The sequence below is a fragment of the Anolis carolinensis genome, chromosome 3 (genome assembly GCF_035594765.1).
Source record: "Anolis carolinensis isolate JA03-04 chromosome 3, rAnoCar3.1.pri, whole genome shotgun sequence".
NCBI classification, from domain to species: domain Eukaryota; kingdom Metazoa; phylum Chordata; class Lepidosauria; order Squamata; family Dactyloidae; genus Anolis; species Anolis carolinensis.
The window spans coordinates 141,990,544-142,005,756 of record NC_085843.1 but is presented as its reverse complement, the minus strand read 5'-3'; the positions used below and the strand labels follow the sequence as shown (position 1 = coordinate 142,005,756).

The following is a 15,213-nucleotide window of genomic DNA, read 5'->3' as shown; positions in this document are numbered from 1 at the left end:
TAACTGCAAAAACAAGAGTAAGAATCAATTTGCCCTATTTACTAACTCAATACATCCAAATACTAGCAATTGTAAGCACTGGAGATACAGTAGCTCTCTCAGTAACCACCACAGAAAAATGTTGTTATGCAGTTATACATGGAAAATATTAAAATACTTTTTTGGGGGGGGGGATTCTTCCTCATCCATCTTCTTAATATTAAATATGGCCATCTCTTCTGGAATGAAAGTAGGTAGAAATGGAAAAAAAGATCCTGGAATTTGCCCATTATTAAAGTTGGAGGAAGGGGGGAGATATGGTTTCATTGTTCCCGGCTCTGTGTGGTGCACATTTAACTGACTGTTACACAGCCCCCTTTTTAGAGCTAGCCAAAGTTCAAAATACCCTACCTTGGAATTAATGACACTTTTTGTAAATCGTGTCTTCAATACTTCTGCGTTATTATTCATTTCCCAAATGCATGAAAATGCAAGCCTAGGAAAAAAGAAGTTACTGATGAAACTTGAAAGCATATTTTTAGCTGTCTTGGCTTTTAAGGTGTTCTTTCTTAAGCACAAGAGAGTCATGTAAATCACTGCTCTTCATTCTCACAGGCATCTTCTTTCCATTATTCCCATGTGTACCACATCCTATCCCACTCCAGAAAAGCTACAACTCTCATCAAAAGACTGTTGGTGGGATATATATATATTATATAAAATATTATATTATATAAAGGGGTGGGAGAAGATCAGCCCCATTTAATGAACAGAACTAAATCAAAGTAAATGTCTTGACTAGGTTTTTTTTAAAAGTGCATGCTTACCTATCAACATTGGATCTCAATGAACATAAGTTAGAACTAAGCAGCTCTGGAACCATATCAATTCTCTGTAAAAACAAAACAAATACACATATTGATGCCAACTGTATTGTATATATTAGGCTTGCTCAAATAATTCGTTTTCCCCGTTAACCGTTATTAATTCGTTATTTTCGTTTGTTTTGAAGCAATTTTGAAGCATTGGTTGTCCACACGTCTGGATATCGCGGTTTCGAATCGCGAGAGGCCGTTTTTCGTTATGTCGTCGTTTTTTTCGTTAGGAAAAAAAAGCTTTTGCAAATCACCCAAACTCCCACCATTCAGGCCCTTTCCTTTTGCCCCTCAGCAAAAGGGGCGTCACGGGCTCAGCCAATGGGAGGGAGCGAGGGGGAAGGAGGCCGAGGAGGAGGAGGAAGACGGAGGGGGGAAATGGCCGCCGCCGCCGCCTCGCCTCAGCTCAGGCCTGGTGTCTCTCTGTGAGGCGGGAAGGCGGCGGATGGAGCCGGGAATGGAGAGACCGAGAGAGACAGAGAGGGGCCCGGCGGTGAGGTTTTGACGTCTGTGCGAAGCTAGGCAAGTGGGGTTTATATATCTGTGGAAGGTCCAGGGTGGGAGAAAGAACTCTTGTCTGTGGGAGGCAAGTGTGAATGTTGCAATTGGTCACCTTGAATAGCCTTGCAGCTTCAAAGCCTGGCTGCTTCCTACCTGGGGGAATCCTTTGTTGGGAGGTATTAGCTGGCCCTGATTGTTTCCTGTCTGGAATTCCCATTTTCTGGGTGTTGTTCTTTTACTGTCCTGATTTTAGCTTTTCTGTAGCTAAAAATGCATATAAAATTGATTCTATAGGGAGGATAAATGATTGGATTTCAACTCCTACAGCTTAGCTTTCTCTGCCAATAATGGTACCATATCAAACTAAACCTCCCAAGATTCTGTAGCAGTGAGCCATCTTGGATATTGTAAGGGATTTTATTATTATTATTATTATTATTATTATTATTATTATTATTATTATTAGACCTTGCTCCCAGGAAGGTGCCTTCACTGTGGCTCCCAACTTATCTATCTACCTTTCCACATATTCTCCACATTGTGTGTATGTGTATGTATATTATATATACATGAGCCCCGATGGCGAAGTGTGTTAAAGCACTGAGCTGCTGAACTTGCAGACCGAAAGGTCCCAGGTTCAAATCCCGGGAGCAGAGTGAGTGCCCGCTGTTAGCTCCAGCTTCTGCCAACCTAGCAGCTTGAAAACATGCCAATGTGAGTAGATCAATAGGTACCGCTCTGGCGGGAAGGTAATGGCACTCCATGTAGTCATGCCGGCCACATGACCTTGGAGGTGTCTATGGACAACACTGGCTCTTGGGCTTAGAAATGGAGATGAGCACCAACCCCCAGAGTCAGACATGACTGAACTTAACGTCAAGGGATACCTTTACCTTTACCTATATACACACACACACACACACACACACACACACATTATGCAGGGACTATATACACAGTATATATCACACACACACCAATTTAACAAAGTTTCAGCCACAAAAACAAAGTTTCTGAAGTAGTACAATGACTTTCACAGTAAAGACAACCCAATTTAACAGGAAATAAGACTTTCAAACCAGGAACAGATTTCTGCAATTATTAAAAAATGGTTTATTATAAAAGCTATGAAAATTCGCCAAAAATCAGAGGATAAGGGAAACGTTCCAAATTTTGGTGAGCTATCAGTGTTAAATGTGTTCTACCACTGTACCAAGTTGGAAGAAGATCACTCAAAAAATGAGGGTGGGAGAGTCCTGTAAAGTCCTCTCCCTCTGTGCTGTTTTTGGGAATTGCGCATGCGCGTCCGCCATTAACGAATTAATTTAGAAAATAACGAATTTTCGTTAATTTCGAATTTTTTGGGGGGCCAAATTCGGAAATACCATCAGAAACGAAAAGCTGCCCCCCTCTAGTTTTGAAACGAGTTTAGAATCAAATTTTTCGTGGATCGATCAAGCCTAGTATATATATCGTCTTAATGTAAGCTAATAAAATCAATGATATGTTCTTAATAGAAGACTGCATTTTCCCCAGTATTACTCCTTAATCCTTTAGCAATAATTTGTTATGGAACTCTTTTACGTTTTGACTTCAGTTTTCCTAGGACCAATGTGATGTATTGCTTTGAGTGTTGGGCTATGATTCCCGAGACCAGGATTCAAATCTCAGTTTGGCCATGAAAATCCGCCTGGTGACCCTGGGCTAAGTCATACTCTCTCAGCCTCAGAAGAAGGTGAAAGCACACCCCCGAACAAATATTGTCAAGGAAACCACACAGTAGGGGTTGGCAGCTTCCCACTTGTGGGGGCAACCATGATCTATGTCTTCAGTTCAAGCTATTTTAAAATTGAAATATAGTTTAAATCTGTGAAGAACATAAAACAAATTACAACAAAAAAATCCCTAGAGATTGGAAAATTTACTTTTTCACACAAATACACAGTTGTCCCCCTTTTCGCAGATTCCTGATCCAGAGCATTTCCTGGTCGAATGAAGTGGCTGACATCTGCAATGTGTACTCCGACCTAGAAAATAAAAAGATTATTCAGAATTTTAAATACAGTATATACTCGAGTATAAACCGACTCAAATATAAGTCGAGGCACCTAATTTTACCACCAAAAACTGGGAAAATATTGACTCCAGTATAAGCCGAGGGTGGTAAATTTCAGAAATAAAAATAGATACCAATATAATTACATTAATTGAGGCATCAGTAGGTTAAATGTTTTTGAATATTTACATAAAGCTCAAATTTAAGATAAGACTGTCCAACTCTGATCAAATCATTATTCTCATCTTCTTCAATGTAAATGTGCTTGTTATGGTTGAGCCTTCTGGCTCCGGTACTGGGAGACGTGGTCGTAAGACTCCTCGAGAGTCAGACTCTTTTGAGGAGCGTGAAAGGAAAAGGCTCCGGGACTTATTTGCAGAACCAACAGATGAAGACTCATTTGAGGGTTTTACCGAGGGAATGGAGGAAGAGATGGTTAGCTCAGAGGAGGATGACATGGAGTGGACTCGTGTGAGGGAGGATCTGGGTGTCACCGGCAATGATAGCTTGGGAGGCGATTGGCGGGTTGCAGGATCAGACCCATGGACGGGCTGGAGGGATGGAGCGGGATCCACAGCTGGGGATGCTGTGGGGCGTAGTCAAAGGTGTTTTAGCTCTGATGAGGAGGATGATGATGAGGCACCTGGAATTAGGATAGCAGCTGACAGCGATGAGGAGTTATGAACTGGGATAAAATGGGGTTTAGGATCAATGGCTAATTGCGTTGGGCAAGGTAATCTGGACGAACGCTTGGGCTCTTGTTGGGGAACTTCCTGAAGACGGGTGTGATTCGTTGCTGGATACGTAAGTTACCAAGGACACTGGGCATAGACGGCGGGAGGAACTGTGTGGGGTTTTTCTGTGCAACTTGTGTTTAATCTTGATAGCTTGGACCTCCGTCGTCTTTTTGACGGACATTAATTACCTACTCTGGATTGACGCTGGACTGACTGACTGACTACGACCCTGGACTATCCCTTCTGTGGCTATCGGTGGAACTTGTGGACGTCTGCACTTAGCTTTCGACCTTGGACCGGATTGGGACCCACGCTGACCGTCGTTACCCTGATTGATATGCCTGGACCCGGATTTCGCTCGTTGCACGGAGGAGTAAAGCAGCTTGAGTTACTCATCTGTAACTTTTGAGTAGCAGAGAGGAATCTGCTGCCAGTTTTTTGTGTTCATTTTGACCTCTGTTTTCCAACTTTTGTTTGTTTAAATTGTCAGGCTGAAGTAAGCACTTTTGTTTTAATCCGGATTAAACTCCTGTTTAATCCGGTTTATCCTTTTGAACCGTTTTAATTCAAACGGAGCTGTTTCTGTTACTTTCACACTGAAGACAAGTGTTTGCCTAGTCCTTTGCTTCCTACGGGCATTTCTCAGTTCTGTAACTTTAATAAACTGTGTTGTATTCTATTTGGTGGCGTTCTGTCTATGACAGTGCTTATGTATCTTTTTAATAATAATAGAGTAAAATAATACTTATAATAATAATAATGATAAATACAGGAAAATAATACATGTAATAATAAATAGAGTAAAATAATAAATGCAATAATAATAAGATCAGAGTGAAATAATAAATGTATTATTAATAATAATAATAATAATAATAATAATAGAGTAAAATAAATGTAATAGTAGCAACAATAATAGAGAAAAATGATAAATGTAATAATACCAATAATAATAGAGAAAAATAATAAATGTACCATATATTCTCGAGTATAAGCTGATCCAAATATAAACCAACCAGGACCCTCACCCGAATATAAGCCGAGGGGGGCTTTTTCAGTCTTAAAAAAGGGCTGAAAAACTAGACTTATACTCGAATATATACAGTATATATTTTATAGAACCCCTGGCTACCCTATGTGATCCATGAAGTGCTTTTATTATTCTCATACCCATTACATGTTCTACACTACCTAAAGTCACTAGAGTATTTTATGGGTAACTGATGCAATCTTTGTGTTTGAAAAACTGTAGCCCAATATATGTCATCTTAGCAGAAATTCCCATGGACTTCAATGAGACCAACAAGTAAATAAGTACAGATTGTCACCCCATTTCTAAGCTCTATAGGTTTCTTGTACTTCTATAGGTTTCTACATTTGCTAGTAGTGCAATGGGAGAAGAATGGTCCTCTTCCCTTCCCACCTCACACCCCACATTGGCCCCAAAAACCTTTTATAGAAAAACACTAAAGGATTTCAGCAATATGGGAGGCCACAGAATTAAAAAAGAACAAGCAAGGCAACCGTCACTTTGCATTCAACTGATCGGGAATAGCCAGTTAACGTAAGATATGGTACAGAATGTGGGCAATACAGCCACATGAGAAGAAATTATCTACTTGTCAAAGGATTATATGTGTTATTTTCTACAAGTGGGTTTTTATTCTTCCTCTTCTGCTAACAGAATACACAAGATGTAGCAGACAGTTTTAATATATAGAGTGTACATTAATGACAATTTCAGGAGAATGTACCTCCAGATTTCCATTTTCCAAGTCCCTGCAGTGCAATGCATCATCAATATCAGTACAGCCAGGAGGATCCACGCTGCACACACACAAATGTCTCAGGTCTTCTCTAAATTTCATGTCCTGAAAATTTTCCCCAAATAAAAATTAGTACAAAACTAAGTTTTCACCATTTTGGAAACTCTAGCTTTTCCTAAATAGAATAAAACTTATTATTTGAAAAAGTAACCATGAAATTTCAGGGGAACAATCTTGTAGCACATTAAAATCTTTTTAATGGACATATTCCAGTTATGTGGATATGATGATTAAAAATCTTTTGTGGATATGATGATTAAAAATCTTTTTAATGTAAGACATCATATCCACAAAACTGGAATGTGTCCAGAGGGGGGCAACTAAAATGATCAAGGGTTTGGAAGTCAGGCCCTATGAGGAGCGGCTTAAAGAGCTGCGCATGTTTAGTCTGTAGAAGAGAGGCTGAGAGGAGACATGATTATGGCCAAGCATAAATATGTCAGGGGAAGTCACAGGGAGGAGGGAGCAAGCTTGTTTTCTGCTGCCCTGGACACTAGGACACGGAACAATGGCTTCAAACTGCAGGAAAGGAGATTCCATCGGAACATTAGGAAGAACTTCCTCACACTGTGAGAGCTGTTCGGCAGTGGAACTCTCTGCTCTGGAGTGTGGTGGAGGCTCCTTCTTTGGAGCCTTTTAAACAGAGCCTGGATGGCCATCTGTCGGGGGTGCTTTATATACGATTTTTCTGCTTCTTGGCAGGGAGTTGGACTGGATAGCCCATGAGGTTCTCTTCCAACTCTATGATTCTATCTAAAGTTAAACTCCACTATTCTAACTAAACAGAACAAACTGTAGCCTTCCAGATGTTACTGTATCACGACTCCCATCAGCTCTAGTCTTTTTTTTAATGGTGTCCGAAGTGACTCGAGAACATACTGAGAGAATTGGCAGTCTACAAAGACGTTGCCCAGGGCATGCCTGGATGTGTTCCCATCCTGCTCTGAGACTTCTCTCATGTCCCCGCAAGCTCTAGTCATGATGTCTAATGATGAGAAATACAGGAGTTGTAGTCTAGCATCTGGATTCGGCCCACAGGCCTTGAGTTTGATACATGTGATGTAGAAGGACTGTGAACATCAATCCGTTTGGGTAGGCAAGAATCTTTTCCCCCCCAGAATTCTTTAATCTTAAATGCTTTCTAGTGGATCAGATTTCTAATAAAATGTAAACCAGTTGTTTGTGACAAAGTTGAAATCTGTTCATAGGCTAACAAATTAGATTTTTTTTTGCATATACAGTAGAGTCTCACTTATCCAACATAAACAGGTTGGCAGAATGTTGGATAAGTGAATATGTTGGATAATAAGGAGAGATTAAGAAAAAGCCTATTAAACATCAAAATAGGTTATGATTTTACAAATTTAGCACCAAAACATCATGTTATACAACAAATTTGACAGAAAAAGTAGTTCATTACACATTAATGCTATGTAGTAATTATTGTATTTATGAATTTAGCACCAAAATATCATGATATATTGAAAACACTGACTACAAAAATGCGTTGGATAATCCAGAACGTTGGATAAGTTAGACTCTACTGTACTTTATTTTACTTTGTTCTGGTACCTTGTCAGTAATGCTCCAGGGCATTTGAGGAAGGAAGCTGAGTACTGCCTGGGAGAAAGCCTGGTGAGGGACATCATGCTCAAGCAACAGGACTTCAGTTTCTGTTTCTTTGTCCCCAGCGGCTCCGAGATTCTTTACAAAATGACCCTGGAACAAAATATATCTTAATATTTTGAAACAGAATCACTTTTGGGAAAAATAATATTAAAACTATTAAAAGTAAATGCCTGTTTAAGTTCCAAACTATGTGCACTAACTTGGGACTATACCCCCAAAAGCTCAGTGGTTTAGATCCAATATCAGTGATGCTAACAGTAAACTTAATGACTCAGATCTAACATAGTGAAATTTTCTCACAAACTACATAAGTTCAAGATGTTTTGCTAAACTTTAATGTGAGTACAACAAATTACTATGGTTGCAGATCAGAACACCTCAGGTTCATGGTAAGTGGAATTTGAACAGTGTCAGAGTGACAGGAATTTTAGAAATAAAATGACTGTTTCTGAGAAATAGCTGTATAGGCAACACGAAGCCAACTACACCATGCATGTATTTCATGAAAATCATTTCTGCTTTCTCCATTAGCTATTGGATTAGCAAGCCAATCTGTTGAACTTGGAGAGACAACAAAGAACATGTATGTTTTATTTCAAACTTACATGTGGGTATCTTGAACTTCTGGGCCAACCATCAATGGCAACAATTATTCTTTGTCCTTCAAGCGTTGAAGACTGCCTTGTTTCTATTCGAATCCGAGGGATTCTACGATCAGCTGGTGTAAATAAATGCCGCCTTGACTGGGAAAAGTAGCAATGTCTTATATTAAAATTAAGCATTAAAACTGATAATGAAATTAAATGAAGGAAGTTTTCAATGAGTGTTGTTCATACCTCTTTAATCTGTGATTTAGAAAGCATTCCACAGTAAGGTCTCCAGTTTCTTTTTATAATTCCCACCACTTTGCCAGTTGGTCGCATCATAGCCTTGCTCACAGGAGTCTTTAGCTAGATTTAAAAATGACGTAAAATATCTCCATCTGACTTTGACAACCAAGCAGCTAAATATGTCCTGCTCTAATCTTAAAATCATCACATCTCATGTCACAGGCTACACTATGACATCACTTAAGCATAAACCTTGATCACTTATGATTCAATCCAAAGCAAGACCAGATACGTATTTTTAATTTTACTGACAATAAGAATTGGAACTTGCTATAAACTCAATATTTTAAGAAATATGCTTCCATCAGAAAAACAATAAAAACCAAAGCATGGTTCTAGTATACATAACTGCAGAGATAACTTGAAAGAGAGTGGTGACTATTTAAAGAAAACAAGATGAATGGGTCAAAGTTTCAATAGCTTGAGGTGTTCCTTGTGCCTTCTAAAGAATAGCAGAGAATGAAATAAGTATGATTTTTTTCTATATCAAGGTGGGGAAAACTCTTCTTAAACACAATGTTATGAAAAGGAATTGAAAAGAAATGTACAAACTTTGTGAGTTTTATATATGCAGTATACATATATTTCACAATCTGGGAATTACAGTGAAATCCTCTCTAGAAGGATTACACAAACATTCAAGCCCATTCCCACAGGAACCAAAGACTAAAAAAAAATAAAGATTTCAGGAACAATCCTCAGGATGAATTTTCAGCAATGCAGAAAAGTCTGAGGAATTTTTAATCTGATATTCACATCTTCCTTGTAAACAATAACAAAACAAAACTACGATGCATGCATCACTAATGGCTGATTTCACTGCATAAGAAGAATGCTAAAGAGGAGAGAAACCTGGCATGTTCATGTCATACACTGTTTTCTTTCTCCTCTTCTTTTTCCACATCATCCTCTTCATTCTGACCCTCATCATCAAGTAAGACCACTGAGGATGGTGCAGCCCAGGCATCTTTGGACAAAAGTTCCACTGCTACGATGTCTTCATGCACTGCACGGTTTAGGTTTCTTAGACCCTGCACTATTACCTGTCATAATTTTTAAAAAGTTTAAACATTAATAAAAATTAGGAAATCACATAATAATCCAATAAAAATAGTCAAGAAATGCCTAGCTGCAAACTAAGTTAACTACATTGTCTTGAAATGCTGCCTCCAAAGAGAGACTGAAGTGAAAGAAGCTTATACAAAATGGCACATGATACAGTGTTGGAAACAAAAATCAAGCAGTATTTATATATAAGATCAACTGGTGTATCTTACAACATGAACCTAAGAAAGCTTATTTAGAAGCCCCATCAATCTTAACATGAGTCAGTCACAAGAAAGAATTTTAGAATTAAAATCATTAGAGATTTAAATAAAAACTCAATGTATACTTAATTTCTGCCACTCTTCCCACCCTGTATTGTTTTCATTTAAAGAGACAAAAATACAGATGATAGCATCCATACACATTTTATCCAGTAAAGAAATCCAAAGGCAATCATGCAACAAACCTCTCTCTGGTCTCCATCTCCATGAACCCAAACTGTAGCTTCGAGGTAATTATCTCTGTTAGCTCTGAATGTTCCTTGAAGGTAGAGGCCAGACTTTATGCCCTGCTGCAATTTGCTAAGTGGAAGGTGCTCTGAGAAAATGATCCTTCCACTTTCTATCTCATTCTGTAAGAACCATATACACAAACAAATAAATGGTTAGCTAGGCCACTGCTTCTTAAACTGTCGGTCCCAACTACAAATAGGGACACCTGAACTCAGAGTTGGGGTCCCAAAATAACTGGCAATAAATGTTTTCTGAACATCACCTAGGGCTGTTCTAGACATTTACACAAATCTGTTGTGCAGTGTTTACAGTGGACTCTGCAGAAAGTGCCTCAGTTGTACTTCATAAAAAAATGAAAAATCAGCCTTGTAAATGATGATTTATTATCACCAAATGTTTGATTTTTATACCCATTTTATATACCTATACACCCAGATCATGTAAACATTTCTTGAGCCAAAAAGGGTCCAAAGACCCTGAGCTAAGCCACCGTATTAAATAGTAAAGTGAACGGGAATTTCAGCTCTCCAGGCAAAAATATGGCATTCACCTGTAACTTCACAGAAAAAAACCCACACAATAAGACACATTTTGCTAAATCTTCATAGCAAATAAAATACAACATCCTGGAAAGCCATACTATGTATACTTTATGCTCCAGAAACATTCACAAAAAAAGTAACATTAAGGAAACATACCCCTTCATCATTCAAGCAAGCAAGTCGATCCACAAGTTCAGGATTAGCTATCAAGCTCTTTATGTACTCTTCACCTACAGAAGGACAAAATAAAAACCATGAACGTATTTGAACTAGGGCACAAAATAGTACATGCACTCCGAATATATACAAAGTGCTTGCCTTTCCATTAAAAGCCACCTGCTCTGTTCATTTCCACACAAATTGAGAAAAAGAATACACAGCAGGTATGAAATTGATCTCCATAAGTATGTGTGCATTTTAAAAACCTCTTTCACTCCACAGCATCTATTCCACAAATAAAAAACAGATAGACTCCCTCTTCCAAAAAATCAAGTCTTCTTTTTCAGAATTCCAATCCAACAACGAAACCTGAAGCTGCAGCTGAACTCAGGCCACTAGAATTCTGGAGATAAAAGTCACAGAAATGAGAGCCTTCCATGTGCAAGTGGGGAAAAGCCAACATTTCCTACTCTGCTATGAGTTGCCATATTTGCAGTTGCGGCCCAAAACATTCGCGCTAAATTTGCAAAGTCCACAGCGGAGGCTAGAAGTGGAAATGGAAACAGTTCAGGATAATACAAATCAGATTTTGTTATTGTTATCATGCCTACGAGGATTGTCACTAGTACTTTAATTTGAAAAAGCTATTTTTTAGAATAATTTTTTTTAATATGCAAATTGGCTTTAATCTTTAATACATGGTAATTATCATATGTATACCAAAGAATTGTTTTAAAATAATTTTATTATCAGTAAATGGTTGGTTTGTATACCTATTTTATATATACCTGTATACCCAGGATTGTGTAAAAATTTCCTGGGTGGAAAAAGTTTAAGAAGCCCTGGTATACGCGGACCTTAGGATCCTTCCTGGGCATTTTATTTTGCAGTATTTCCGGGCATTGTATTTTGCAGTATACAATGCAACAGTGTAAGAATAGGAGAAAAATTGTGTGTCACACCAAAGGCCTGTCCAGGCAGACATTCTGTTTGCAAAGTGGCCAACCAACAGTTCATAGGGTGATTGACCGCAGAAAATCAATGCAACTTCAGTTTCCCTCTTAATTTTTCCAGCAAATGACATACAGAGATTTGCTCTTAAGTGAACAGTTGAGCATGATTCTAGGTGAGCATCTAACCTGCTAACATTCTGTCATTAATAAATTGAATTATGTACAGATTATGTTGAAAATAATTATGTAGACAGTAATACAGACTGAAGATTTGTCTGGATGGCTGGGTGGGTGGGGGTATGTGAAACAGCAAGCTGTGTTCAGCTATGCCTCTAACTAAACTTCCCTGAACTGAAATATACCTTTTCAGTCTGCTTGGATCAACCATGCCCATAGCTAGTGAATAATATTGTCCAATGGTCCTTGTTTTTTAAAAAGCTTATTGATTATATTGGGAATGGGAAGCTGTGATTATCTAGATCTGTAGCCCCCAACCTGTTGCCTTCAACTAACTCCCAGAAATCCCAACAGCTGGTAAACTGGTTGGGATTTCTGGGAGCTGTCGGCCAAAACACCTGGGGACCCACAGGCCGAGAACCACCGATCCAGATATTGTTGGATCACATCTATAAACCATAACTAACATAGGTGATGGTAGAAGCTCATGTAATCTGATGAGCCACAAACCACACACTCTGGTCTTAAATATAGGGTTAGACAGGTAGTTATGTATTTTAAATAAAATGATACACTAATAGAAAAGCTTGTTTTGCTTATAGATTCTATGCATCTTTAAATGAAGTGTCCATTTATAACCTAGATGACGTCAAAACAGAGGCAACTATGAAAGGGAGAATAAAGGTTGTTGATGTGTTGTCAAAGACTTTCATGGCCAGAATCACAGGGGGTTGTGTGTTTTCCGGGTTGTATGACCTCTGTTTAGAGGGCACCTAGATTGCTGTTTCAAAATCCACATCCAAGACTAAAGTAAATTAAAGAACATTGTAGGGTTGTTGTATGTCTTTCGGGCTGTGTGGCCATGTTCCAGAAGCATTCTCTCCTCAGAGAATGCTTCTGGAACATGGCCACACAGCCCGAAAGACATACAACAACCCTGTGATCCTGGCCATGAAAGCCTTCGACAACACAAAGAACATTGTAGTCATGATCTACAACCTTTGTTGGGGTTGTTGTGTATTTTTCAGGCTGTATGGCCATGTTCCAGAAGTATTCACTTCTTTTTTTTTTCCACTGTTTCACAACCTGTTCACAAGCCACCAGCAATTGTGAACTGTAGTTCTTTTTATTTTTTCTTCATCATGACCTTTTTTTTAACAGAAGGAAGTTAAACGAGTGGTGAAAATTAAAATTTATAATAGTCAAATTTGAAACCCCCCACGTTGAAATGGTCTTTTCTTCTAAAAACCTTTCGAAGGGATCCCAGACTTTCCTAAACTCAGAAGGGTCTTTTGACTGGAGATACCCTGTCAGAATGTCCATCTCAGCCACCTCCGTCACTTTCACGATCCATTCCTCCATTTCTGGTGTTTCCTCCAATTTCCAGGCTCGTGCATAAACTATTCTCGCAGCCGTTGTCATCAAAGTGAAGAGTTTATCATGTGGCTTCAGCAGTGATGTGTCTGTTATTCCTAGTAGGAATATTTCTGGGTGCATGGGTATTTTTAACTTTAGTATTTTTTCAGTGGTTTTATGAATCTTAATCCAAAAGTTTTTTGCCTTCTTACAAGTCCACCACATGTGGAAAAATGATCCTGTTGCTTGTTTACATTTCCAGCAAGTGTTTTTTTAATTGTGGCTGTATTTTGGCTAATTTAACAGGTGTCATAGAATAAATTTTAATATTTATATTGGAGAGTGTATACTGTACTCTTAAAAGCTGTATTTTATTTGATGTCATGGTCTATGGCCATGACAAAGGGCATTTTTATACTCATGCATTATAATCTGCCATGAATGGGCCCAAACCTACTCATTTCATTTAAATCACTGAGAGAATGTTACCAAATCCATTTTAAACCATCTTTTCCTCACTTCAGCTTTCTTACAAACAGTTGTCACAATTGTGCTCCTTTGCTTATATACTTGAGTAGTTAAAATGGAACTGAAGGACATGTGCCCTTGCTCCACAAACAGACCTGGCACCCCATCCAAACTTCTGAAACCTAGAAAAATTCCTCCCTCAGAAAATCACACTCTCTGGTTACTTTATTAAAATGGTTTTGGGGTCTAAACCTGGTGTACGGTTTATATCTAAACTGGATATTGTGCCCCCAAAATCTTGGGAGGAGTAAGGCTTGCCATTTGGGGAGTTGGGGAGTATAGCCCATTAAGGTCCAGCGGAGACATGGCTGCAAATCCAGATCAGTGCCCCATCACTACCATGACAGTGCTGTTTTGATTACGCCCCTCTTTTACTTTGCTTGTCATCAACTGGAACCCTTTCAATCCACAACCATATGGCTATTAGACACTCCTCCTTACCAAAATAAAACATAACCTCAGCCAAAGTGTGAAAGCAAGTGTTCTTTCTGAAGGCTAGACTTACATGTATAAGCAGTTATTCCTTCTTCCAAAGCTTTTTCTTTATTTTTTCTGTCATTTGTGAGCAAGATAACTGTAATCTTTTCTTCAGTCTGCAACTTTGCCAGGTGTTCATTGTACCATTTTGCCGCTACTCTGATGGCTCTGTCATTGCGATCATTCGAATTTTCCCCTTGTTCTTGTTCTATATACGTTTCTCTGGGAAAATGGAGGAAGAAGAACTATTTAGATACCAATTTTTAAAAAAAGAAGTTGAAGAATGTCTATAGCAGATATATTACTAGAACACAGAATATTAGTGTGTAGTAATTTTTAAATGGCATATCATTGCAAAAATATAAAGAAAACAATGGAAACCTTCATAAATGTGCATGTCATCCATTCATAGAAGCTATGTTAAAATTCTCTGTATTGCAATCAAAGTGAGTGCTAATCTGTTAATAAGAAAAAGTACTACAAAATGAAGAAGAATACAAGTATAGATGCTTACTTATGATGCTCATTAGTAAAGGCATAGAAATGCTTTTCAGGATTAGCGACCACATCTTTTATTCTCTTGTATACTGGTGCACTTCGTTTTCTTACTTCCTGTAAAACTGTCTGAAGAATGATAACATTTCGAATAACAGGATCTTCAAGAATATCAATCTAGAAAGAAAATATACCACATGAAAAATTATAACACCTACATACTATCAATCAAGATTAGCAATGTACATACTGGACTTTTGAGTTCTTGCTTGCTGAAGTGTTCCTTTTGATAATTATTTTTATTACATTTCTATTCATTTTGTTACAAAAAACCATGATCACAATTCATATAGTTAATCCTTCTTCTTTCCACCTTGCTGAGGTGTTCCTGCGAGTATCTCTGTAGACCTTAGAAAACTATTTCTTGATTTAAGGTGTTGGCATGTTGGCTGATATCCGAACAGAGGATGGGCC

At 38.3% G+C, this 15,213-nt stretch overlaps 2 protein-coding genes and 1 long non-coding RNA gene across 4 annotated transcripts in view; 2 read left to right on the top strand and 1 right to left on the bottom strand.

The window, feature by feature from the left end:
* Positions 1-8,259, top strand: part of bora (BORA aurora kinase A activator) — a 40,336-nt gene extending 32,077 nt beyond the window's left edge. Inside the window, exon 12 of the mRNA XM_062975576.1 lies at positions 8,135-8,259. Within this exon, the coding sequence (XP_062831646.1) occupies positions 8,135-8,146 (12 nt within the window). The 3' untranslated portion in view covers positions 8,147-8,259. The remainder of the gene's footprint in view (positions 1-8,134) is intronic.
* The window catches only part of dis3 (DIS3 homolog, exosome endoribonuclease and 3'-5' exoribonuclease), a 29,331-nt gene that overhangs the window by 12,472 nt on the left and 1,646 nt on the right, over positions 1-15,213 (bottom strand). Inside the window, exons 2-13 of one of the 2 annotated variants that reach the window (XM_003218660.4) lie at positions 14,759-14,916; positions 14,273-14,466; positions 10,751-10,824; positions 10,007-10,171; positions 9,366-9,536; positions 8,440-8,553; positions 8,209-8,346; positions 7,547-7,693; positions 5,903-6,019; positions 3,281-3,382; positions 807-871; positions 391-475 (exon numbers count right to left, since the gene is read on the bottom strand). In XM_003218660.4, coding sequence (XP_003218708.4) covers positions 391-475; positions 807-871; positions 3,281-3,382; positions 5,903-6,019; positions 7,547-7,693; positions 8,209-8,346; positions 8,440-8,553; positions 9,366-9,536; positions 10,007-10,171; positions 10,751-10,824; positions 14,273-14,466; positions 14,759-14,916 — 1,530 coding nt within the window. The remainder of the gene's footprint in view (positions 1-390; positions 476-806; positions 872-3,280; positions 3,383-5,902; positions 6,020-7,546; positions 7,694-8,208; positions 8,347-8,439; positions 8,554-9,365; positions 9,537-10,006; positions 10,172-10,750; positions 10,825-14,272; positions 14,467-14,758; positions 14,917-15,213) is intronic. The other variant, XM_008106907.3, reaches the window with a different exon arrangement.
* On the top strand, positions 3,378-4,827 carry LOC134297606 (uncharacterized). Its single transcript, XR_010004399.1, has 2 exons — positions 3,378-4,215; positions 4,299-4,827. It is a non-coding gene; the product is annotated as an uncharacterized LOC134297606 (long non-coding RNA).